At 41.2% G+C, this 24,963-nt stretch overlaps 1 protein-coding gene across 1 annotated transcript; it reads left to right on the top strand.

Moving 5' to 3' along the window:
- The first annotated feature begins 3,370 nt into the window (after nucleotides 1-3,370).
- Nucleotides 3,371-24,945, top strand: slc7a10a (solute carrier family 7 member 10a). The gene is made up of 11 exons (XM_023953695.2): nucleotides 3,371-3,621; nucleotides 7,482-7,686; nucleotides 11,240-11,391; nucleotides 19,224-19,349; nucleotides 19,514-19,667; nucleotides 19,761-19,884; nucleotides 19,983-20,086; nucleotides 20,160-20,256; nucleotides 20,334-20,483; nucleotides 22,981-23,158; nucleotides 23,658-24,945. The coding sequence occupies exons 1-11, from the start codon at nucleotides 3,480-3,482 to the stop codon at nucleotides 23,753-23,755; spliced, it is 1,530 nt and encodes a 509-aa protein (XP_023809463.1). The 5' UTR covers nucleotides 3,371-3,479; the 3' UTR covers nucleotides 23,756-24,945.
- Nucleotides 24,946-24,963: the final 18 nt, after the last annotated feature.

The raw sequence follows: 24,963 nt of genomic DNA on the forward strand, positions 1-24,963 counted from the left end.
AAAACAAAACAGGAACCCCACACGAGACAACAGGAAACTTGACGAGACATGACAAATGCTGTCGGGAAGTGTAGCTGTCTCCTGCATTATTCACCTGTCGGCCATGGTTTCCTTTACAAACCTGCAGTGTTTGGACAGATCACTTCAGTTCATGCTACACATCACTATAGGTGACTTCTATTCTCATTGTAATAATTACTTTTAGATTTCGTTTTTCAATGTTTCGCTTTTTATCAATTTATTTACTAAAAAATGTTTTTTTTAATTATTGAAAGTCTTCCAATAAACCAAATTCACCACAAAACAGGAACGTAGCCACAGTGTTCAGTAAATATCAGACTGGGAGGAGGAGATTGACTCATGGGTTTGTTGTTTGTGTTCAGTTGAGCCACTAAGTCGATGTTTTTGGGACACAAACTCTCAGTTTTATCTGGTGTAAGTCGCTGGACTGGTTTAGTAGCACTGTTTGAACTAACCCTTATTCTGAGAAGTCAGATGAATCCTTCAGCACTTCAGAGGGTTTTGGAAAATATTCATTAGTTTCAGAAAACTTGTTGGAAACATCATGAGATGCTCTTCATCCCATGTCTGTAAATCTTTTAATGGACTCTTCATGGGACTCTTCTTCAGCCTTTTGAGGAACTTGTGGCTCACTTCTGCAGAACAATAAATAAAATTACATCTTTCACAAGATTTAGTTAAGGTGAACACACAGGGAAAAGTATCCTGCTGATTTGGATGTTGTGATTTTTCCTAGTTCTGCTGTTAAACCTGGATGCTTTAACCCTTGTGCTATCTTAGTTGACCCCACCCTTACATTGACGTGTTCTTCCTACCATGACAAAGGTGGATAAAGGTGGACAGATTTCATGTAATCCATGGACACCAGTGAAGATCACAAATCATTGAAGAAAAAAGGTTCAGAGCACTGTCTAGTGGGTCTAGATGACCCAACTCCCAACGTTAAAGTGCCTAGCATAGCACAAGGGTTACCATATTTCATGAAAGAGTCTGCAGAGAAGGAAACAGGTTCTTCAGCTTTGAGACCGACCAACATGTCAATGTGTACAACTGAACTGTGAGAAAAGGGGAAGAAGTGAAGACCTTTGCAACTGGGAGATGAGATATATGACTCAATGAGTGGCAATGAAAGTCATGAGTTCAATCAAATTAAAATTAACTGAATTTTTGGCAAATATGTAATAGCAATCCAATAATAAAAGAGAACACGTGGAGGGGACGAAGCATCACTGTTAGCCCTTGTGCTATTTTGTGGGGTCCATATGACCCCACTAGACAGTGCTCTGAACCTGTTTTCTTCAATCATTGGTGTCCATGGATTACATGAAATCTTTCCACCTTTATCCACCTTTGTCATGGTAGGAATAACACGTCAATGCACAAGATAGCACAAGGGGTTAAGCCTGAATGTATCCACTAAAGAGGCATATTTTGTGTGTTAATGACAACTGTAAGGGGAACATTTTATTTATTCTTTTGCATCTCAAATTCTGCATTTTTTTGGGTGTGATGATTTGCTTCAACAAAATTTTCCTTTACTTTGTCCAGGCCATTGATGCAGATGTAAAAGTGTTTTTTCTCTTAGTTTTATTACAATAATTAATTTGATTTCAATGTTATTTAAATTAGGACCAATTTTATTTCAAACCCTGACATTTTCACTTAAAATTCCACTTATCTTTCATAACTAGCATCAGCAAAAGCCATTATTTTCTATTTTTACATTATTTTTCCTCAACCTGTCCCTATCAAAGAACCTCTGCACATCCTTCATTTTTCTTCTTTCTCTGCAGTGTAAGGTGAGGGGTTCTCCCCTCATTAGATGGAACTTTGATAGCTTCTGTTCAACAGCCAGGCTTGAGCAAAGTACCAAAGGAAAAAGCAGGACTGGCCTGGGAAGGAGCGTGAGGAACACTGTGTACCATTAAAAACATGTCTGTGCATGTGGGGTTTTTACACAATCTTGTTTAAAAAACAACAACAACAAAACTGGGGGGCTTTCTTTAAATTCAGGAAGGTTGTTGGTGAAAACAAATGCATGGCAGGGAAAGCAGCCATCCATCAGTGCCTCTGGTTACAGTACATCTCACTGCACGTGTGCTCTTTTTGACTCATTGGTATGGGAGCCTCGTTTTCATTGGGAGACCCCGTAAGGCCCCCCTCCAGCTTCACACAGACAGATGCTGTTAGAACCTGACTGATGCTTTTGACTATATTTATGAAAGCAAAGTCCTCAAATCCACTGATCTTTACCATTATGGCATGTATTTTATTACACAAATATTACACAAAGGCCATCATGCATCACTATTTCACCCTAAAAAACATTTTTCTGCTAGATTTAACAACACAAGCTCTTAGTAGACTTTGTTGACCCCAAATATGCCATTAAAGGGGTAAATTTTATTTCAGAAAAAATGAAGTGTACCTGTGCAGTTCTCACATGTGCATCAAACCTGCTGATAAACACAAATGCTCACCTGAAAAGCACCTACTCCACTTCTACAGCTCCTCTGTTCCTTTAAAGACCCGTTCCAAGGAAAATGGCGTTTTCAACATGTTCTTGTGGCATTTTTCTGATAATGCAGGACGTATATTTAAAAAAAAAAGCCTAAAACTGCATTACAGAGTATTTCTTTATCATTGTGAATCAGGAGCAGATGTTAAAATGCAGTTGGAAAAAGATCATATTTTCCATCCACTCTTGGCGGGCCACAAGCTACCTGCTACGCTCCATTCTGATGCATCCGCTTGCAGACAGATAGATCCATGAACGTCTTGGTTTTCCTCGTCTGAGCTGGAATCTGGATCAAAACTGTACGGCTGGATAGCTCCAATATCGCTCGGTTGGGGGTACGAGGGCTGTAAGCCAGCGGGAGAATACGTAAACAGAGAGCTCTCAGTAATGGGGCTGGGCAGTGGGGTTGCTTCGCCCACAACTTAAACTTTAAACTGTGTCCTGGGAAATGACAGGTTTACTGATTATGGCTAAAAATGACATATATGTAATTAAAAGACCACTGGGAATGGTTTAAAAATAAATTAAAAGATTAAACAATGATCAGATGATCAGTCACTTGGATAAATTTGGTGGAAGAAAACTTTTCTGATTCAAACGAAGAATGAATGTAAGATTGGTTTATTCATTTTTGTTGTATTAGACCAGTCAACTGTCAAGTCAACTGAAAGGTTTCTCTTCATTGTTACTTGCTTATTATCAGATTTAATCTGTGTTTAAATAAGATTATGTTTTTTTTTTCTGGTTTCCTCAAAGCATTTTATTCTTCTGTCTTTTTTGAACCCTGAATCCTGAAACATCTCCACATCGACACACCTGAAACAAGGTGCGGTGCGCTCCTTAACGCATGCGCACGTTCTCCCTCCCCGGTGACCGTGGGACATTATAAGGGCGTCCCGGGGAGCGAGACGCGGTTCAGTCTGCAGAGCTGAACCGGAGCATGGCAGAGAGGACGCGCATTTGCACGGAGGACATGGAGGAGAAAACGAGGAGGAGGAAGGATGACAGCAACTCCGACAACAGCGGCAAAGTCACCCTAAAAAAAGAAATCGGACTTCTGAGCGCCTGCGCTATAATCATCGGTATGTGAGACGTTTGGACAATATGTATCTGTGGATTTTTGGGTGAATGACGTGGAGTGTGGATGAGGAAAAGCGCACGAGCACGACTTTGAGGCAGCAGCTCTAACGGCGCGTTGTAATGTTTTTGTTGTGTTACTTCATTGTTGAAGTGTAGGGATTCTCAAGAGACTATAGAGTTGTTACTTCAACTATAACTTTAGAGGTTTTTGCAGGATCAAAACGTCAGACTTAAAGGTTTTGTGTCTGAATAATTGGCGTTTTTTAGTCAAATAGAGCGCCTCTTTTACGCACGCGGTCTGTTTAGCAGGAGACCTGGCTCCGGCTCGGAATGCGAGATTTTTGGGGCTTATGTGGAAACTGTTGCATCAGATGTGGATGTGGATTTGCTTACGTGGCTGGACTCCTTCTTGTGGACCCGCGTTTGGCTGTGTGGTAGTACAACAACTGAGCAGAGGCGTTGCATCATGGGAGCGGCGTGCGTGGTGAACCCCGCAGCGTGGCGCACCGTCCTGCGCCGCTTCAGCCATTCACTCTTTTATGTAAGTTTTGTTGTTGGACGCCACGTTCACTCCACATAAATAAACTTCAGGCATTAAAATAAAGTCAAAGGGGAAAACAAATAGCTTCTCTGGACTGGTGGGAGTTTTTGGAGCCTCTGCGCGCAGCCACAATCCGACAGAAAATACCTCAGAGGTTCGTTTTTGGGTAATGGGTGTTAACCCGACCCAAATTGACTGATGAGTTTTGGAGCGCATGCACATCTGGAGCCCTCGTGAAAAACAGCCGGTGGGGGAGGGAGGGGGGAGATTCTGCAGTAAAATATCTATTTGGGATCCCTTGGCTTTTCTAAGTTTGGGTCAAATGTGTTTGAAAGTTTAACCCAGGAATAGGAGCTTTTGTTGCATGTACCAAACATCTAAGGGATAGAGTATCTCTTGGTAAATGTGAAATTAGTTCTGGTTCCTTCCTGCTTTTCTCAGAATTTTAATGCAAACCTCAGAATTGTGTTTGTCAGCAACCAGACTTTAAGATTTCATCTAGAAGAGGCAGAAGTATCCTGCAAAAACAAAGTCTTCACAGATAGATCCACTTAGCCAAAATCAAAAAGGCCCACTCCAATGGAAATGGTGTTTTTAACATGTTCTTGTGTCATTTTTCTCATGAAGGAGGAGATATATAAAGAAAATTGAAATTAAAACTGCATTTCTAAGTATTTCTTTATTCAAACTGTTGTGAATCAGGAGCAGACAAAAAATGTGGTAAAAAAAAAGCTCTCCCTGCTCTGCTCCATTCTGATGCATCCTCTTTCAGATAAGTAGATCCACGTATGTCTTGGTTTTTCCTCGTCTGAGCTGAGCAAACCAAGATAGCTCACCACTTTTGTTGCACCGGTTATGTTAGTTTGGAGGTGTGAGGGGGCGGTATAAGCTAGCAGGAGTAAATGTCAACAAATGGATGTCGGGAAGCAGGGGGAAGCTTACTCCGCGCCAATAGTCCCGCCCACAACTTAGAGGTACATTTCTGATGAACTCCTGCTGCTCTGCAGAAACTATGTCCTAGAAAAAAGCACAGATTTTTAGATTTAGCCAAATGAAAAACATGTTATTTTACAATATTTAACGCCAGGAAAGTTTTAGTCCTAAACAAAAAAATAATAATAAAAATAATAAATCATTTTTTTCCGCAAATGTCCCTGAAAGTGGGTCAGTTAGTGTTGCACATCTAGTCGACAGACTTCTGAATTATAGGGGGGAAAAAACTTTTTTCCACTTTTTAAAAAAAAAAAGTCAATATACAATATTTCCACTGTCTCCAATTGTTTTTACAATAATAATAAAAAAAATAGTTTGGAGTCCATCCATTTGTGGGTTTTCTTTTCGTTACATCTTATTCCAGCGGGAACACGGCGAAGGCTGGATGCTCCCTGAATGAAGTGGCTGTTGATCGCCTGCATGGCCACATGAACACAACTACACTTTTATGCAGGCCCCCTAATGGGAAAATTAAGTCACCGATTTAACAAAATGGGGTTTTGGACCCCAGGAAGAGGCTGAGGGCTTAATGTCTAATCAAGATCACATCGAATGTATTGAAATGAAAGGTGTGTAATTTCACTTTGGGACTGTTTATGTTTGAGGAGATTCCTGTTTTGCTCCTTGAAGCATCAGCATTTTCCAATCGTGCCTGAACCTTCCTCTGTTCTACCGCAGCTCAACGATTATTTCACCATCGACCATTTAGTGTCTTTTCAAACAGGCGGACATGTTGACAACGGAGGCCATAGTCAACATTTTCACGAGCTGCAGCTGCACCTCCTGTGTTTTTAGTAAGTTCATGCAGCTGCAGCAACACTTACAGTCTGAATCCCTGGAACAGTTTCTCTGCTTTCAGTTACAACTCTAATTTTTACGGCTTAAACTGAAGATTTGGTGCTTAAAAACGGTTTGATTCCTAACATATGGCAGTCTGACATGCTAGTCTATAAATAGATTATTATGGAGAGTATTATTATGCAAAAAAACAAAATTCTTAGTATTTAATTTAAGGATTACCGGTAGTTTGGTTGATTTTCAGGCTGGTTCTGGAACGGTCATCAGCAGGTGGATCGTGGGCGTGCATGGAAACCAAACCATCTACGCAGTGATTCTGAAACACGCTCACAGTTCCGGTGCAGAGAGGCGGACGGCATCGGCGATGGCTTTCTGATTCATGTTTTCAGCCGCAGCGCCAAACTTTGACATCACAAAACAGCATTATGTAACGGCTCCACATGTCAACACGTCCTCCGCGATCGAACCAGACAGGGATAAATGCTCCACTTGGAATCTCTCCCTCGTTCTGCATCAGTGGGGAGCATTCAGAGCATCACTGGGTTTCAGAAGCAGCAGCAGTGTTTAACACCAACTGAGTCACATTTTATCAGGTTTCCCCCATAAATAAGGAAAAACGATCCCAGGAAGGAACATTAGTGAGTATAGTCTGTGGTATTTTCGCTCTTGAAGGTTCAGATGACGCCATTTCCAGCCTGAATTAGAACTTAAATCATAATAGCCCGTTAGGAGCGAGCCTTAGCCAAGTGGATCAGCAAGCTCTTGTAATCATTTAGAATCATGCAGCCAAAGATGTAATGAGCCATGTGTCCACCACCACGCTGCTGGTTGTTAGTGGAGCGGTTTTGAGAATAAACGTCGTTATCGTTTTTTTTGGGGTCAAGTTAAAAAAAAAAGATTGAATTGAGTCAACTTTCACACCAAAAAAAAAAAACTAAAAAAAAAAAAGGACTCCTCAAATCCATAAGTGGAATTTTTTTAGCCAAAAAATAGCTTTCAGTTGGTTCCGCCTTAAATTTAAATCACTTGTTGTATGAAAAAAAACAATTGAATTGGACAGATTTTTACTAGAATCAGAGTTTAAAGTGAATTATGACTCATTGAAATTATATTGATTAGGAAATACTTCTGTAAAAGAATATAATTTTCTTATTCTCTCTGAAGGCCCAAAGAGCTTCACACTCCTAATTTCCAATGCACACACACACATTCCCACTGCCGAACACTGGAGCCAACCGTCAGCCTCCAGGAGCGATGTGGGGTTCCGTAACTTGCCCAAGGACACTTCAACACTTGAGCAGGACAAGGCAGGCACAGAACCCGGGATTCGCGCCTACCTTTGACCTTTTTACGCTTGCTTGACATTCTCGTTTTTCCAAGAGTTTGCACAAGCAGAACATTTTATTCAACACTCAAGAATCATTTTGTTCAAACCTCACTTTGATTGTTTTTCTTTTAAAATGATTTGTTTGTTTTGAACATTTTGAATCCTTCCAAAGTAAGTGCACGTGCGTTGTGTTTTATCTGAAGGTAACATCATCGGCTCTGGGATCTTCATCTCCCCTAAAGGAGTGCTGGAGCACGCGGGCTCCGTGGGGCTGTCACTCATCGTCTGGGTCTGTGGGGGCGGCATCTGTGCCCTCGGGTCCCTGTGTTACGCTGAACTGGGTGTCACCATCCCAAAGTCTGGGGGAGACTATTCCTACGTGACAGAAATATTTGGAGGTCTGGTGGGGTAAGTTGTGCTTTTATTTTGACATTTGCATGTGTTTTATCCGATTCAGATGATCATTTTTGTTTAAAATATGACTTAAAACATAAAGGTAAACTGATGCGAAAACAACCTTTTCATATTTTGGATTTAAATAATAACTTTATAAACAAATCTTTGAGATAATAAACTATTACCAACAGATAAATAATCAATTTGTTACTTTTAATTGCCTAGTTTTTGGTAGTTTTGGGACAATACTAACAAGGGAGTGTTTATACTTTTTCTCAACAAGATTGAATTTCTTTTAAAGTCCACAGTTGCCAAATCTGGATTTCCACCCTGAAATCGGTTAGTTCTGCAGGCCTCTTCTGACCTTCTCAGATGTGTTTCACGATCATCTCATTTGACACATGATCACAGACAAGTCACACGGATTTTACTGAGTCTCTTTAATGTGTCGACTGGCTCCTTAGGAGCGTGGGAAGACAAAAACACTAAACATGTAAATAAATGTCGGAAGAAATAGCAAATTCTGCTTCACAATGAAACGGTAGACTTTCATAATCAATATTAATATCGAATTTTATTTTATCAATGTATGACAGAAAAAATTGTTGTAAACTCAAGTTCAATACAGAATTCTTAAACATTGTACATTGTTTATTCACAACTGCTGATATGTTTCTTTTTCCATCACATTTGGTGCACTTAACTGATCTATTTGCATCAACTCAATTTTGCAATTCTGCAATTTTTATACGTTCTGCTAAAATGCCCATTATGTATATTTATCATTGATAAATGTGCAAAATAGACTAACATTAATGTTTTAGCCATTTAAAGGGCCTATTTCATGCTATTTTAAGCCTTTTAGAGTAAACTATATCCATATATATAATAATATATTACCTTTGGCAAACAAAAGAATGATTTCTTTTATGAATTATGAGTTATTTTCTTACTTAGATGCCTCAATTTCTGAGGCTCCGCCTTTCACTCCATGTGGGTGCCGCCCATTTCATGACGTCAACCTTGAGCTGGCTTCAGCAGCGTTTTTCCCACAAAACAAACAACATCCGAACTTTTGCAAAGATGGATTTGGTGGAGCCTTTTGCCGATCACCGCTAGCTGCACGGAGAAAGTGTTTGTGTGTGTGTTAGCCTGGGGGCGGAGCTGGCGGCACAGACTCTTCCTGGAAGGGGCGGGTCCTCACTTATTTACATCACAATGTGAGGAGCCGCTCGTTTTTGTGGATTAGGAAAGGCTGGTGCTCAGAGCGCAGGGTTTTAGATCAGTGTTTTTCAACCTTTTTTGAGCCACAGAACACTTAAACCCTGACAAAAATCCTGCGGCACACCAGCATCCAAAAAAAAAAAAAAAAGAGAAACCGCAATGTCACATGCATTTTTGTGATACTTGTGGCAGAAAAAGCTGGAAGTTCCAGCTGTTTTTTCTAAAATATGTATTATACGTTAAGTTAAAAGATTTAAAAACTGTATGATGTGTGTTCGTTGTGGTTTCAAGACGCTTAACAAGGACGACTCATTGTGCGCTGAGACGCTGTCACTTTAACCCGATGCATCATGGGAGATGTAGTGCAAATAGCCGCCGAACGCAGACAGACTAGCGTCTCTGAGCTTCATTGTTTTGTTCACTTGTTCCACGGTCTGATACCAGATTCTGTGGAAAGCTACACCGCTAAAGACGAGCTTTAGCTGGTATTTTTGTTGGAACAGAGCAACAGGGCGGCCGTGGTGCAGCGGTAGGGCGGTCGACCCATGATCATAAGATTGCAGGTTCGATTCCCGCCTTGCACGCCCATGAGTCAAATTGTCCTTGGGCAAGACACTGAACCCCACCTTGCCTCTGGTGGTAGACAGGCGCATGTGTTTGGCAGCGGAGCCGCCATCAGTGTGTGAATGTGTGTGTGACTGGGTGAATCTGTGACTGTAAAGCGCTTTGTCCTTGTAGGAAGAAAGGCGCTATACAAGTATACGCCATTTACCATTTACCAACTTTGTGAGCAGGATCGGAACAAGGAAGTGAAGACTTTAACCACTTCTGATTGGTCAGACTGATGACATATAATTCAGGCTCTAAGCATGATTGGTGGAGACAGTTAAAGGGGCGGGACTTTTCAGAAAACAGCTGACGCTACGGCTAAATCGCGGTACCGTCATTCTTATCAAAGTGTCTTTAATAGAATCAAATAAACACAAAAAAAGTATTTTACGACCTTTCATATTCCCAACTACTCAGTGTTTTATGAGGGCCTGTTTGGATGAACAAAGAGCTGATATTCTGGAGATGGTAAATGTTTTTAGATCAGTGAATGAGGGCAATTTCCCACGGCACACCTGACCATCTCCCACGGGACACTAGCGTGTCATGGGAGATGGTTGAAAAACACTGTTTCAGAGGAATGCTCACAAATGTGAGAATGGATCAATATACCGCTTTGGGTTTGTTTTTTGTGAGGAATCAACATCCTAATACACTTAAAAGTACAAAAGGTTAGTTTTGCATGATATAGGCCCTTCAACAAACCTGTTATTATTAATAAATCCAGCTCGAGCGATGCATCAAAAATGGCGAGTGATACTGGAGCTATCCAGTCATACGGTTTTGATCCAGATGTCAGCTAAGACGAGGAGAACAAAGACGTTCATGGATCTGTTTGTCTATGCATTAGAAGGGGGCAGCGCAGGCAGCTTGTGGCTTGCCTTGTAGGTTCTGCCAACCAATACACTTTTTTTCACCATTTATACAAAGAAATACTCAGAAATGCAGTTTTTGAGCTTAATTTTCTGAATATATACCTTCCATCATCAGTCAGAGCATGTTAAAAACACCAAAATCCCAATTTTCATCAGAGTGGGTCTTTAGGAAAGCCCTCCAGTCTGTGTTTCACAGCTTCACTTGCAGATTACAGTCAACATTTTTGTGATCGCTGTGAAAAGTTCTTTACTTTCCAGGTCATAGGTTGGTGGTTTGCAAGTTTTTATAAAGTTTACTATCAAGCTTTTGTGCATTTTCAGTGTTGCTTCAGAAGATGCGGCAGATACAGTTGAATCCCACAGCTGAATTACCCATTACAAACAATATGACTCATGAAAGTATTAGTCCTAGAAGAGCTCACCGTAGAAGCAGGGAGGCTTAAGAAATAACTTTGTATAGTGTAAACATTTTGAAAGATACATAATGTAATACATTGGCGATAATCTAAAAATCACTTTACAAATCACAATAAATAGTTTGCTTTCGTCTCAAATATTGCTAAATGGTAGTTTTGCAAATATAATATGGATTCTTGGTAAAAACTGATAATAAATTGTGTTTCTATGTTCTCATATGAACATCTGCTTCATACAGCAGATAGAAAGTCCTTGATCAAGCGCTCAATCGCTACTGCTTCAGTGTAATTCATTGCAGAACAGAAACGAACACTCAGGAGTTAAAAAAACAGAAAGTTTGTTTTTTCATGAACAGCATACTGAGAGGAACTTCTACGCAGAGGTTTAAAGAGTGTTGTGACTTGAACAGATATTTCTTTGTTCCTCTCCTCGTCTTTCAGCTTCCTGTTGTTATGGAGTGCTGTCCTCATCATGTATCCAACCACGCTGGCCGTCATCGCCCTCACCTTCTCCAATTACGTCCTGCAGCCAGCCTTCCAGAACTGTGTGCCTCCATTCATCGCCATCAAACTCCTCGCTGCCATCTGTGTCTGTGAGTGCAAAGCCTTCTGGGTCTCAGTCGGATGTTTGGTTGGTTGTTTCACAGCTACGGTTGTTCCTGAATTAATCCTCGTGGGATGACAGCAGACGATCTCGTTGCTTTCATCACTTCCATCTAAAGGCCATGTCCCACAGCCCCTACGTACATTTTGCGCGCATTACACGGATGAAAATTGGTGAATATAGGTAGAAAAAGTGAGAAAATGTGTCTTTACGTGAAATTTTCACAAATGTATCCCGAATGAACCACGTTAAAACCACAGAAGTATGGATAACCACACAAAGAACACGTAAATCAGCGTAGACCATGACACCGTATACGTGATATAAAAGTTATACATCGGTGGTACATGCGTGAAAAGTCCGTTAGACATTCGTGGAATGGTCGCCACAAATTTGCAGCTGCGTAACTCTCAACTGTCCAAAAATTTTGAACAGCTCAAACCGAATTAACGTACAGACCCGTGTGCAGGAACCCTCGACGGACATCTGCGCACATCGACGAATGAATGACGTACATCACACAGGTGTCACAAAAGACAGAAATTCATTCGTGGAAAATGCGCAAAAGGTACGTAGTGGACTTTTGACACGCATTAAATCTGGTGCGACTGACGGAGGGAAAACAGAACATGACCAAAGCCACGGGCAGAACTAAAAAACCAAACCAAAGCGCAGAATCCTCACAAACATGGGGACTGTTGTTGATCTTCAACATGAATTTGTACCTGAACTATAGAAACGTCTGACTATAATTGGTTTTACCGACATTTGTTAACTCTTCGAGGGCATCTAATAAAAATTGTGTGTTGAGGTTTAAAATGAACACAACTGGTGGTTACTTCTAATCCCGTGACAGGATTCATGGCATGTGTGCACTCTGCAGAAAACAATGTGCAAGTGCTTTGATTTGAGCCCCACATAGCCGCTTCAGAGCTTCAACGTTCTTCTTCAGGACATGATGGACGGGCCAAAAAAAGACGGTGACACCTGTGTTCTGCTCAGGCTGCTGAGATGTTTTTTGTAAGCCTCTTTGGAACGGGAATGTAGGAACATTCTCCGTAGGTCACGGTCAGGTTCTGAAGCTTTGCTCCGTCATGCGCTGGAATGGATGTCAGAAATCATGACATCAGAAAGTCTGACACGTTCTGCTGCTCTGACATTCAGATCAGATGATTCTGTGAACCAGAGTAACGCCTAGTACACACTGGGGAAAGGTCTATTTCCTGGGTTTCTACAGCATAGAATAAGACAGGGTAAAACCTGGAATATGTCATCAACAATGCTGTGTAAAACTTCGGAGTTAAAAAAAAAAGTATTTTCAGTCCTCTAGGCTAATTTCTTCGCCCTGCATTGCTTCAAACAGAAAGAAGGGCAAAGCAGAGACAAAACTTTACCCCAAATAGAACCAACTTTGGTGATCAAACTGAATTGAGTTTGCCGTCCCGGCTTGAGGATTGTATTGGACTGGAAAAGCTCACAGCGTGCTGATGGCTGTCGTTTTGTAACCCCTAACGAAAGGCTGTGCTGCGAAGTTGGGATTCTGTTGCTTCATCCTAGATGCATGTTGGATGTTCTTGTTGGTTACTTAGCGTTCCCATCATTCATTGATCTTTTGTAAATTTCAACCAAAAAGCAACAATTGTGGGCTTCATAATTAGCAGGAGCTTCCTTTCTCAAAAAAACGCGTTTGAAATGACTTAATAATAAAAATGCTTAAGACAAAAGGCCTGGAATCAGATATTTATCTGTAATCAGCTAATTTTAAGCCTTTTTTGCACTTTTGTTTGATTTTAATTACCACTTCTGTAAATTGTTTTTATGTCACAGAAATGTTCAGACTTCCGGCTAAAAACAGGTGATAACACAACAAATCGTTGCTATATTTCTTTCTTTCCAATATTATCAAAACCTTTAAGGAATTTAGCATAGAATCGTTTCTCACAGGAGCTGCAAGCTTCCAGCTGTGGTTCAGTCCCTCAGTAAGTCCAGCAGACTTTCAGCAGAAACCGTAAAGTTGAGAGAGCAGAAGACATTTTTGCTTCTCCATGCAGCCGCTCTTTCTCTGGAATTACACGATGCTGCCGATGCCTGATTGCAGCTGGTGTAGATGTACGTGTTAAGATGCAGAGATGAGCTTCGAGTGACCGAATGCAGATCAAGATCCAGCAAGGTGATGGATCGAACTTTAGGCTGATAAATACAAACCTAAATTGCACAAGATAGAGTAACAGAGATATGGAGGAAAAAAATAGTTTTGTCTATTTTTGAGACAGAATTCTCGGCATACAATATTTTAAACATTTTTTTAAAGAATAAAAAAGTCATGCTTATTTAAAAATAAAGTGTTACATTTATCTTTTAAATTGTTTCAACAAAATCAATCAAATGTCACACGTTTAGTTTATGTAGCAAACAATGCTCGACCCTGGTTTTTCTTCTTTAAAAAAAAAAAAAGTCAGAATTTTTACGACTTTTTTATAGAACAAATTTGAGTTTTCCCCCATAATGTTACAACTTCACTCTCGTAAAAATTTTGACCTTTTCTTTCATTATTTACAACTATACTATAACTTTTCGACTTTATTCTCATGATTTTACGACTGCATTATCGTAACATTTTGACTCTTTTTTACTCATAGTTTTACTTTGTTCTTTATTCTAATTCTCATAATTTTAGGACTTTGATGTGACATTGACTTCTTTCATATTTTATATATATATTCTTATTTCATGGTCTGAATCATCCGTCGTACATTTATATCATTGATAACAGTGATAAAGTTTATTTTTTGGTTATTAAGGGATTTATGTTTCTTTTTCCTTCATTGTTGTTTCAATAACATTTGTTAACCTCACAAGCATCATTTTCTGTTAAATATTTTAACATGCACATTAAAACAGTAATGCTGAAGTCTGTTTCTCTGAGGTCACATGAACTTCCTCATGAAGGACCTCTGAATGTGAATCAGCCTAAATAAACGAGCCCCCCCCCCCCCCCCCCCCCCACCTCCTGCATGAGAGTCACAAGTCACCCATGCGAGTGTGGATGAAAACCAGACAGGTCCCGTCGTGGCCTGACTGTTCTTCTCAGTGTAGGCGCTGAAAGGATCTTAGCTCTTGGGAGGCCGGCAGACTTACGTGTGATCCTCAAGAATACAGTACAGAAACGGAATTTGAAACTCTTGGTCCACAGGATTAAGTAAAATCACTGCATAGTTCCAAAGATTCTGTGATTCCTTCAGGAGAAAGACTGCATCATTTGTTTGTGGTCCTGTTTTTAAGAAGACTGTCCTTCCCGTGAGCCACATTATGAACATCTGTACAGTTTTCAGCGCTCAGAAGAAACGCCACGGTTGTTTTCTAACTCAGTTTGGCTGTGACCGGTGATCCAGATTAGTTCTTGGAAGGCTTTCTGAAAATGATATTGAGAGGGAAAGGACGCCTATTTGGTTTTTGACTAAGGGACCTTTGTCAGGACCCAGACTGGCAACTCGTCAACGCAAATTCTCACAGAATCCTGCACTGCAAACAGAGGTGGACTAAAAACAGGGAAAGAACGCTAATCGATTCAAAGTAATTATCTGTCCATGCAGCAAGTCATTTTTACTTTACAAGAAATCTTACATGATATTCAAATCTATAAACAAGCACATAAGCATTCAAAAAATGGCAAAAATTATTAAAATAAAAAATTATTGACATAATTACTTCAAACTGAATATTATGCAGCCCAATAATACGTTTTCTTTTGTTTGTTTTAAGCAAATGGTTTGTATTTTTTAAGTTTTTATGGACCCATTTGTAATTCCTGTTGATTACAGTGACAAAAAACTAGTGTTACACGTGGAAATCACTCATTTTAGAACAAAATGAGAACAGTATGTTACTACAAGTTGGCCCTCCTCCTTTAAGCCTCATGAAATTTAAAACCAGCACAATGTAAAAACAAGGCTTTCCAGAGAATCTCAGGTTGAATTTAGCAGCAGAGAAAAGTAACCGATAATCCTTCCTGTCTAAATTATCCTTTTGCAACAATGCAAGTCTCATTTCAGTGATAAAAACAGTTCCACTGGGCCAGAAAAGTGTTTTGAAACGACCTTTCATCATTCCTTTCAACACGCTCAGACTAATCCTTGAGATTATGGAGTATTTACGGTGAGGAAATAAATTCCGTGGCTCCAGAGAGTCCGTCCTGGACCAGGAGGGGGCATTTCTGAGGTTGGAGCGATCTGATAAATAAATCTACGCCGAGTTTTAGATCCGAACCCATTAAGGCCAAAAGCAGCAATTAGTTTAGTATTCTGGTGCCGACGCGCGGCTCAATGGGAGCTGTGATGGCAGGACACAGATTTACCTGCACTGTCACACTCAAAGCCTCTGGCACCTCCTTCCTGTCACAGTCGACACAGAGGGAAAGTCGGGGGGGGGCTTCATGGGGAACACAAGAGCGGAAACGCGCGTAGCACCCCAAGAGTAACCGACTATAAAACACAGCGGTGTTGTAGAGCAGAAAAAGCTCTGCCCGGTGCCACCAAAACCTCCTGCCAACAATTCACGTGTGTGCGCCCCCCCCCCCCCACGCCAGCGGAAGCAGTTTTCAGTGGTGGGAGGGAAGCCTTGCTAGGTTGATGGATGACCCTCAGTCCATATTTGTCCGCACACTCCCCCCCCCCCCCCCCCCCACCCACAGTGTGTTTGTGTCGGGGAGCGAAGGTTTCTGCTCAAATCCACAGGAACGTTCCTGCCGACACAGACGTGGAGAGATGAGAATGAGCTGACTCACACGTGTTGGCGGCGTTTCTATTCACTGGCCTCTTTTCGCCGCATCTATTTCAACCTTTGCTCCTGAAAATGATTAGCAGTGTATTCCAAAAAAGAGCGTCCGCATTGAGATGTGCAAAATGCCAACAAAGCAGCTGAACTGAATCAAACATCCAAGAATTCTGATGTTTATAACTCACCCAGATAAATGATCAGTAAACAGGAAATGATGCACAATCGATGGGCAAATAGTATTTCTCAGGATTCCTTTGATTATTGTACAACGACAGAGCTATCAGTCGGTCCAAAATGTCAACAAACCCTCAAACTTTACACATTTAGGCAGTAAAAGTGACGTTTTGGAATCCTTCAAAAAACTGAAAGAGCTTCTACATCATCATTATTAGTGTGCAGGTTTTTATAAAAGATTTTTATATACATTTTTCCGTCTTCACCAGTTATTGTGAAAACAACAAAACTTTAAGTTTACTAATAAACTGGAAACAAAACAAAAAAAAGCTCAGGGACTTTTCCTTCATGGAGTCAGTTTCTTGATCGGGTCGTATTCCCAGACTTTGTTCGTACTGTTGAGCTTCAAAGGTAATTTCCTGCCTAAAGTCCCACTCCGATCATCTTCTGATCCGTTTTCAAAGCGCCCCCAGTGGTCTTTTTAATTATTATTTTGACGTTTTTAGCCAAAATTTATAAAATAAAATAAACACGTCTGTTTTCTAGGACATAGTTTCTGCAGCGTTGCAGGAGTTCATTAGAAATTCACCTCTGATTTGGGAGTGATTGTTGGGTCTGTCCCCTTCATATCATGTACGAATGGATGTACTATAAATGAGTCTGTAAGCGGTCGACAACCAATCCTGAGATTGCGAGTTCGATTCCTTGTGCAAGACACTGATCCCCCCCTTGCCTCTGGTGGAAGGTTGGCGCCAGTGTTCGGCAGCGGAGCCGCCACCAGTGTGTGAATGTGTGTGTGAATGTAAAGCGCTTTGGGCCTTCGAAGTAGGTAGAAAAGTGCCATATAAGTATACGCCATTACGCCATTTCATGTCCCAGCTCTTAGAGAACGTCTGCAGTCTGGATCTTTCCTTGGTTGCTCCTGTACTTTATTTTCTTCTGGGTTTTGATCCTCTCAGGCTTGCTTTCCTGTGTAACTCTAGAGCTTCTTGCTCTCGCCCCGGCTGGGCCGGCTTGGACTAAGGCCAGCCCTTGTTCTGGTGGCTTTCACAAACATAGAAAAATTGAAGGTCGTCGGCTGCGGGGAGGGCAGCGGCCCGTTTATGCGCGCTCAGTCATAAACAGCCGAAAGTGTTCATTTAGAAACTCCTCATTTGCCTCCTTGCTGGAGAAGCTGCTTCATCTGACCAGCTGTTGCTCAGCAAGCTAACATAGTTCCACTACATGAAGACACAGAAGTTATTCTCCATTTTGCTCTGCCTCTCCTGTCTCATGTGGGGGGGGGGCTTTGTGACATAAACAAAGCAGATCTTTTTAGGTCAGAGTAAAGGAATTGAATGTTCAAGAGAAGAGACCAGAGAAAAACTGCAGTCCTGTAGTTAGATGAGATAAAAACTGTATTAGGTTGCTTTCACATGGAAACAAAGCTAAAGGCTGACCTTCAGGAGGTGGGCTTCAGGTTTCCCTCCTCCCACAAAGACTTGTGTTTCTTCAGAAAGCCCTTAAGGTGTACGATTCCCTCCACTTATTTAAGCTTTAGACGCAACTGCCCTTTCAGGTGGAGACAGGCCGCATGAAACATCCCGACAGAGCAAAAATGTTCATTTGTTTTCTGTGGGCATGCTACGGACGACATATAATGAACACGTAAGGGTGAAGGAGGTGAGACGCAGGATTTAAAAAAAATTTTTCTCCCCCCCAAAATCCTGAAGACTGTGGAAGGCGTCGGTTAGTGCTGTTCTTGTGATAAATGGGCGCTAATTAGACGCGTGGTCGCTAAGGAGTCAATACTCGCACCTTACTAACGACTAGAGTCTGGCATAAAAGCGCCGTACAACAGCATCACCTGAACGTCATAAGTGTGTGTATTGCATTAACTTCACGATACACTTAAGAGTACACTTATTACACAATAAATATAAACTCTCCAAATGTGCAAATTGTAAATGTTGTCATTTCTGAACTGAAATAAATGACAAAAATTGAGTTTTAACAGTTTTATCATTCATAACAAAAGATTGAATGTGTAGAGACAAAATATAAATGTATAAATGCACAAAGCATGTTCAAAACAATGTGAAAAGAGTCTTAAAAAAAATGGGCAAAGCTCCACTGAACTATGTGCAAAGTTCCATGGATTTACATCTTTACAAAGAGTTATGACTATGTGTCACAAGTGTTTTAAACCAAAAATATCAGCGCTATAAACATTTTGAAATCGCATTAAATGTAAAAGGAAATCCATCCTAAGGGGATGTTCATTTATTCTTTCAATCATCTTCTAAACCTGCTTTATCCCTTTATTCCCCACTTCTGGGCTGGGATAGGCGCTCTTGCTGTGAGGCAAGGGCGCTAACCACCGCGCCACGTGCATCTGTAAGGGGATGTGTGTGTTTTTATTCCTGCGCCATTGTAAACAGCCGATTTGATTGGCAGATGTACCGTGAGTTCAGCGATGACAGAGGGTTAAGATACGGCTTGACCTCTGCATGAACCTCCATGGGCCCGGACAACCCGACCCCCCCCCCCCCAAACGGGGGGGGTCAACCTCTCTGCATGTCGCTAAGGCCTTAATCACATCCATTTTCTTTCAGAAAACCAAAGTTTGGCATAGTTAGATCAGGCAGCAGTGTTTAACCCTTGTGCTATCTCGTGGGGTCCAGATGACCCCACTCCCAAAAATGAGTCTCCGGATGTCAAAGTGGTACTTGTCAGTTCACCCCTTCACTCTGCTATCACAGAACACGTTGGGTTCTCTGGCATTATTTCATTAATGGCATGAAACCTTCTGGTTTATTTAAAGTAAAAATACTGTGAATCCCCTTCCGTGTGGTCAAAGGGGTTTTATTCCCTCTGTATCTGTGCGTGCAGTGTTTCTGACCTGGGTGAACTGCTCCAGTGTGCGCTGGGCGACAAGGATCCAGGACATCTTCACTGTCGGAAAGCTTCTGGCTCTGGCGCTCATCATAGTGGTGGGCCTTGTTCAGATCTTCAGAGGTAAACATGTCCTTCCGCTGTTTATGAAATCAGTTTGGGCTGCACCGTCGCAGAAGGATTTAGGGTAGAGGAAGATCACAATGAGAAAAAAAGGAAAATCAATTAGAAAGGTACCGTAAAGTTGGAAAACCTTCCAGGTAAATGCCCCCCTTTTGTGCCTCCAGGCCACTACGATGCACTGGTGCCGAGCGTGGCCTTTGAATTCCAGCAGGACTCCTCGGTGGGACAGATAGCCCTGGCCTTCCTGCAGGCCTCTTTTGCCTACAGCGGCTGGAACTTCCTCAACTATGTCACAGAGGAGGTGGTGGAACCACGCAAGTACGACTTTAAGAAATACCAGCCGCTCTTGTGAACCCATCTGCACCAACAGAAAAGGACGTCCCTCAATTCTGCCTGATTGTTCTTCGTTAGAAACCTGCCCCGCGCCATCTATATCTCCATCCCACTGGTGACTCTCGTCTACACCATGACCAACATTGCTTACTTTTCCTCCATGACCCCAGAGGAGCTCCTGGCCTCCAATGCTGTGGCCGTGGTGAGCAGCTCCTCCTCTCCTGCAGTTCTCTTTTATGCCGCCAGAAGGGATTGTAACCGAATAAAGGTGTGAGGACTTAACGATAAACGTCGTTTCAGACATTTGGAGAGAAGCTGTTGGGTATGTTCTCCTGGGTGATGCCGATCTCTGTGGCCCTCTCCACGTTTGGAGGGATCAATGGATATCTCTTCACCTCTTCCAGGTAAACTGTTTTTTCAGCTTTTTCGTGCAAAACGTTGAGTAAACTTTCACGTCAAAAGTATACTTGCTTGTAGGTTGTGTTTCTCGGGAGCTAGAGAAGGTCACCTGCCATATCTGCTGGCTATGATTCATCTAAAAAACTGCACACCCATCCCCGCCCTGCTGGTCTGTGTAAGTACGGCCATTTTTACCCCATTTTTTCACCAGAAAACAGCAGGACTTCGCTGTAACCCTCTGTTTGTCTTTAGTGTTTCGCCACAATAGTCATCCTGTGTATCGGAGAGACACACAACCTGATCAACTATGTGTCCTTCATCAACTACCTGTCCTACGGCGTAACCATCGCGGGTCTGCTGTACCTGAGAAAAACGAGACCCAACCTGGCCAGACCTATCAGGGTATCTGCTCCTAGTGCTGAAGCTCATCCACGGTCTTTGAGTCCTGCTTCTTTCCACATCACTGACAGCTTCCTAAATCTGTTTGGTTCACTCTTGCTTTATTGTTCTATATTAAATTTCCAGATAAAAGAATAATTAAAACATTGAAAAATGAAAAAAATACCAGGCAACTTGTAATTTAGGCTTAAAAAGGCAGCAAAGCTATTATCTTTGGCAAGTAAGATCATAATTTCACTCAGTATTTTATGACTATTAATGCGTCTTGGACAAATATTAAATGCACAATTCTAAAACCGTCAGAAAGACTAAATAAAGACGTTAAAATATCAGTGAAAAGCAAGAAGGTTTGAGCGTTCACCCAAACCTGCAGGTCTGTTACGTCCACAAGACTGCTGGTCTAGAGTCTCGACTCAGGGTCCAGTGCAGCTATTTTTATCCTTTTTTGTGGCTTTTTAGCTATAAAGAAAAATGAAAATGCTTTCAATAGTTTGAATAGCTGAGCAAAAATGATGGTAACGGTTGAATTGACTGTCAGAACTGTTTATTAAAGCACATATTTTGATTAAGTCCTTAAAGTTAATTGCATTTACTTGTAAAAAAAATTTTCTTGGACTCTGTTATGTTCATATTTGATAGTGAGAGAAAAAAAGCTTATGCAAAGTCAAAATTATAGAAAATTGTTTAAATTGGCTTTCTTGCATTATTGTTTCAGTTAAATCTGCTGCAGCAGGATCTTTTCTGACACAAGGTGCATTTTATTTTGAAAAGAACTTGTATGTCCGGTAGTCAAAAGTAAAAGATATTAAAATTGTTACACATGAGACAAAAAAAAACCAGCCATAATTATTGCAGATATTGAAAAGCTAAATTACATAAATGTTTATTGGCCTCTAATAAATATCGTTTATTTTTCCTAACAGTAGAGTTAAGCAGCTCTTGCTGGGTTTTGGTCTGCAAGGAACTGACCCAAATGGCTCTTTTCAAAGGTTTACTGACCCCTTGTCTAGGGCTGGAGGGGACCAAAACACAAGAAACACAATTGACTTAAGGGTTTTATTACTGCAGATGCACAGAAACAGGACGTAGGGACCACGGCTGGGCCAAAGAAACGTAACCATGCATCACTAAAACAAAGGAAAAGTCTCCCTGACTTCCTTTCAAGAGGGAGTTCAGAGCATGCTATAGGCGGCACCAACTAATTTAAAGTTACACTACAGACTGTACAGGTACTCTGTGTCTTACCTGTCCACAAACCTCCCACACACAGATTGCTTTGTACGGCCCAGAAACGCATCAGAAAAGAGAGAGATAGATTCCTTTCAGTGCGTCTTCAGGACATTTGATGTCATCCAGGTGTCAGGCTCTGGGCCCTGATTGGTCAGCTGGTCAGGATGCCGCCAGGTGTTTTCACTCAGCTCATCAAAGGAGGAGATGCAGAGGAGAAAAGGAAAGATCCTAATCCACAAGAACTCTGCATGCAATCGATCGCATCTGCTGAAATTTACAACCAACCAGATTTTCTTCGTTTTTGGTAAAAAGGCTGATTGAAGTATTTGTGTACCCCCCCCCCAGTACTAAAAACCTTATATATAGTTCAGGACTATCTAGTGGCCTGGATTTTTAAAGCAATCTGGACAACATGCTTACTTTTTTTAATTTGTGGCAAATATGACGACACCAATTTCACGAAGTAAAAACCAGATAAATAGGAAATGTATTACAAAGATAATTTATGAAATCACTGTTTTTAATGATTTATAAAATCAATTAAAGTTCATTTATTATACATGAAAAACGGTTCAAACACAATGCATTTTGGTCTATGTTCGCCAACCTAGTGAGCATCCATGCACACTGGGTTTTTTTGCAGTAACTTCTGGGAAATATCTTTGGCGCTGGATTTTGGAATTGTAGATTGGGACCGCTCTACAAAATGGGCAATGCACTAAGACAATGGACTCACCTGATCCAGGTGTTTATCAGAGAGGAAAGCTAAGAGAAAACTGCAGTGGAGAATATTAACTCGTTAGGATGGAGGGTTTAGTTCCTGCCATTGTAGAGCCTCTTCCAACATCTACTGTGAACAAATCCACCTTTATTTAGCTGCAAAAACATTAAAGTTTTTTTTCCCCGTCAAAATACTTTAAAAAGTATTGCTTCTAAATGTCAAGTGCAAATAGAGACGCTTTTCTGAGCCTTGAGTTTTGCTTTTATTACAGAAAAATAAATGTATGTGGGATCAGGTTAAGCTGTGCTGCTTTAGTAAACATCCTCTAGGGCTTCATTATAATAAAATATATCAACGAAAAAGTAGATTTTCTTTGTGAGAAGCGGACTTGTTACTCCTGAGAGTTGGCGTGTTGGCGCCCCCTAGTGTCATAAATGCAAACTACACATTGTTGGGGGATACAGCTTTCTGCAAAGTTTGTCAAACAAGTTTATGTCCAATATATGCATCGTAGTCCTGCTGCAAATGCATTTCTGTTTTCCTGAACAGGTGAGCCTGTTGGTCCCCATCAGCTACCTGGTCTTCTGGGCTGTGCTGCTGGGCTTCAGTCTGTACTCTGAGCCTGTGGTCTGTGGCCTTGGGATGGTGATCATGCTGACCGGCGTCCCCGTTTACTTTGTGGGTGTTCAGTGGAAGGAGAAGCCCAAATGGGTCTACAGGCTGGTTGGTGAGTTTTTTTCTTTAATTGCACAGGTTTGTATTTAGAAACTGTCGTTTTACATATTTTTAACTTTTGATACTTGATCTGCATTAAGGAAACAGTGTTATGTCTGTTTTTCTTTCTGATTATAGTTTTATTTTTAATCGCAGTCATGGTATTTCTAATGAAAACAATCTGCATATATTCTAGATAACTGATCTTTATTTGCTTATGTTGATTTCTAAAATAGTTATGTCTATTTTTTACATAATTATTAAGTAATTCATCTTTGTCATGTGATTTATTGATACTTAAGGATTCTTAATTCTGTCTGTTATGAACTGGATAATAATAAATCATGTAATAAAAATGCTTATAGTAGAACAGGGGTGGGATTATATAAATTCGCTTCCTTCCACTCCCTTTCAAGCAATCTTTAATTTAATATCTAATTATCCTAAGTTAGGTACGTCTCTGTACAAATGTATAACTGCTGGTTGCATTGTTTTGTGCATTATCCTTACAGAAAGATTCACATACGTGGGGCAGAAGTTGTGCTACGTGGTGTTTCCTCAGAACGACTCCTCAGAGACCGAACCCCTCACTGCCAAAGCCTCTGACTGAGCAGAGCGGTCAGCCTGGACTTCCTGCAGAGGCACCTCCGAGTTTCCGACCGTATTGTTCCCCGATTGTGAAGCAGGGGCTTCATGCACGCTCTTGCACAGGTGTTGTTCAGGTGAAACCGCTAGTAAAAAAAAAGGGTTTCTATTTACAGGTTTTTCTCTCTTCTCACTCGGATAACTCCCTTTTTTTGTAATCTTCACATTTAGCGACTCTTCTCTCACAAACAATGACCAACTTTTGAAGCTAATGTGCCTTAAAGCGTGTCTGTGCAGGTGGCATAACTCTAATGGGATGGATGAGTGGGATATTTATTTAACTAGTGCTGCCCCTTTTGGTCAGTTTTTGAGGATCATTTCATTTGTTGTCGGGCATTTAAAAAAATAAATCAAACATTCTTTTCTTTCACCATTTTCCGTAGAAACCACAGGTGCCTCCTCCTCCTCCTCCTCCTTCTTCTTACATAAGATCAGCGTGATCTCGGTTGTTGCCGGCAGTGTTTGCAGGTCTGCTGAATATCCCGTTTCAGATGTTCTTCCAGCGTCACGTCGCTCTGTGTTTGCCGCCGTTCATCAGCATTAGGGATGAACCCACACTGGTGGAGGGGCGCTGGCGTTGTGCGCCCCCACCTGCAGTGACTCCCGGGATGCTGACATTTCACACGTCTACTGACTGACGGTGTGACGTATGTGCGCTCGTCTGCAGAGCCGCCCGTCTCGTCTTTTTGCGATTTTGTTTTTCTTCCTGTGTTTGCCTTTTACATTTTTAAAGATCAAACTGACTTCATCGGTGCAGCTCTACGGGCTCTGCTTTTTACACAAATGCTAATGGTTACCATGGAGACAAGGATGTGGACTCGCTGAATTTGGGCTGTTGTTCAGGAGCATTTGTTTAAAACAAGCCATTAATGTTCCACAAACACAACAGAACAAACTGGTACCTTTTCAGAGGAGGAAGTAACTAGCAGGTGCAAAACTCCCAACAAAAATGTTTTTTTTTTTGTTTTGTTAGTGCAATTATTATACAAAAGTGGTGCACTGTGAGACAAAAGTGTGTGGTACCTGCCTTTGTTTTTCACCTGTAAATACTGTGTAAAGAAAATGTTTCCTGCAAAAGATGACATTCCTCCTACGTTCGCCTGTTTTGTAACAATAACAATGTAATTGTACATTAAATATAGCAGCTTTTATCAACCCTGTTTTGAGTATTAT

The sequence above is a fragment of the Oryzias latipes genome, chromosome 3 (assembly GCF_053564925.1).
Source record: "Oryzias latipes strain Hd-rR chromosome 3, Olatipes_Hd-rR_3.1".
Taxonomy (NCBI): domain Eukaryota; kingdom Metazoa; phylum Chordata; class Actinopteri; order Beloniformes; family Adrianichthyidae; genus Oryzias; species Oryzias latipes.

What these genes read in the sequence shown, in the direction of transcription:
- slc7a10a (XM_023953695.2), top strand. Translation starts at nt 3,480, where the DNA reads ATGGCAGAGAGGACGCGCATTTGCACGGAGGACATGGAGGAGAAAACG. An exon ending in CCTCGCTGCCATCTGTGTCT is followed by an intron (nt 11,392 to 19,223) that starts GTGAGTGCAAAG and finishes CTGTGCGTGCAG; the next exon opens with TGTTTCTGACCTGGGTGAAC. An exon ending in GAGGTGGTGGAACCACGCAA is followed by an intron (nt 19,668 to 19,760) that starts GTACGACTTTAA and finishes GTTCTTCGTTAG; the next exon opens with AAACCTGCCCCGCGCCATCT.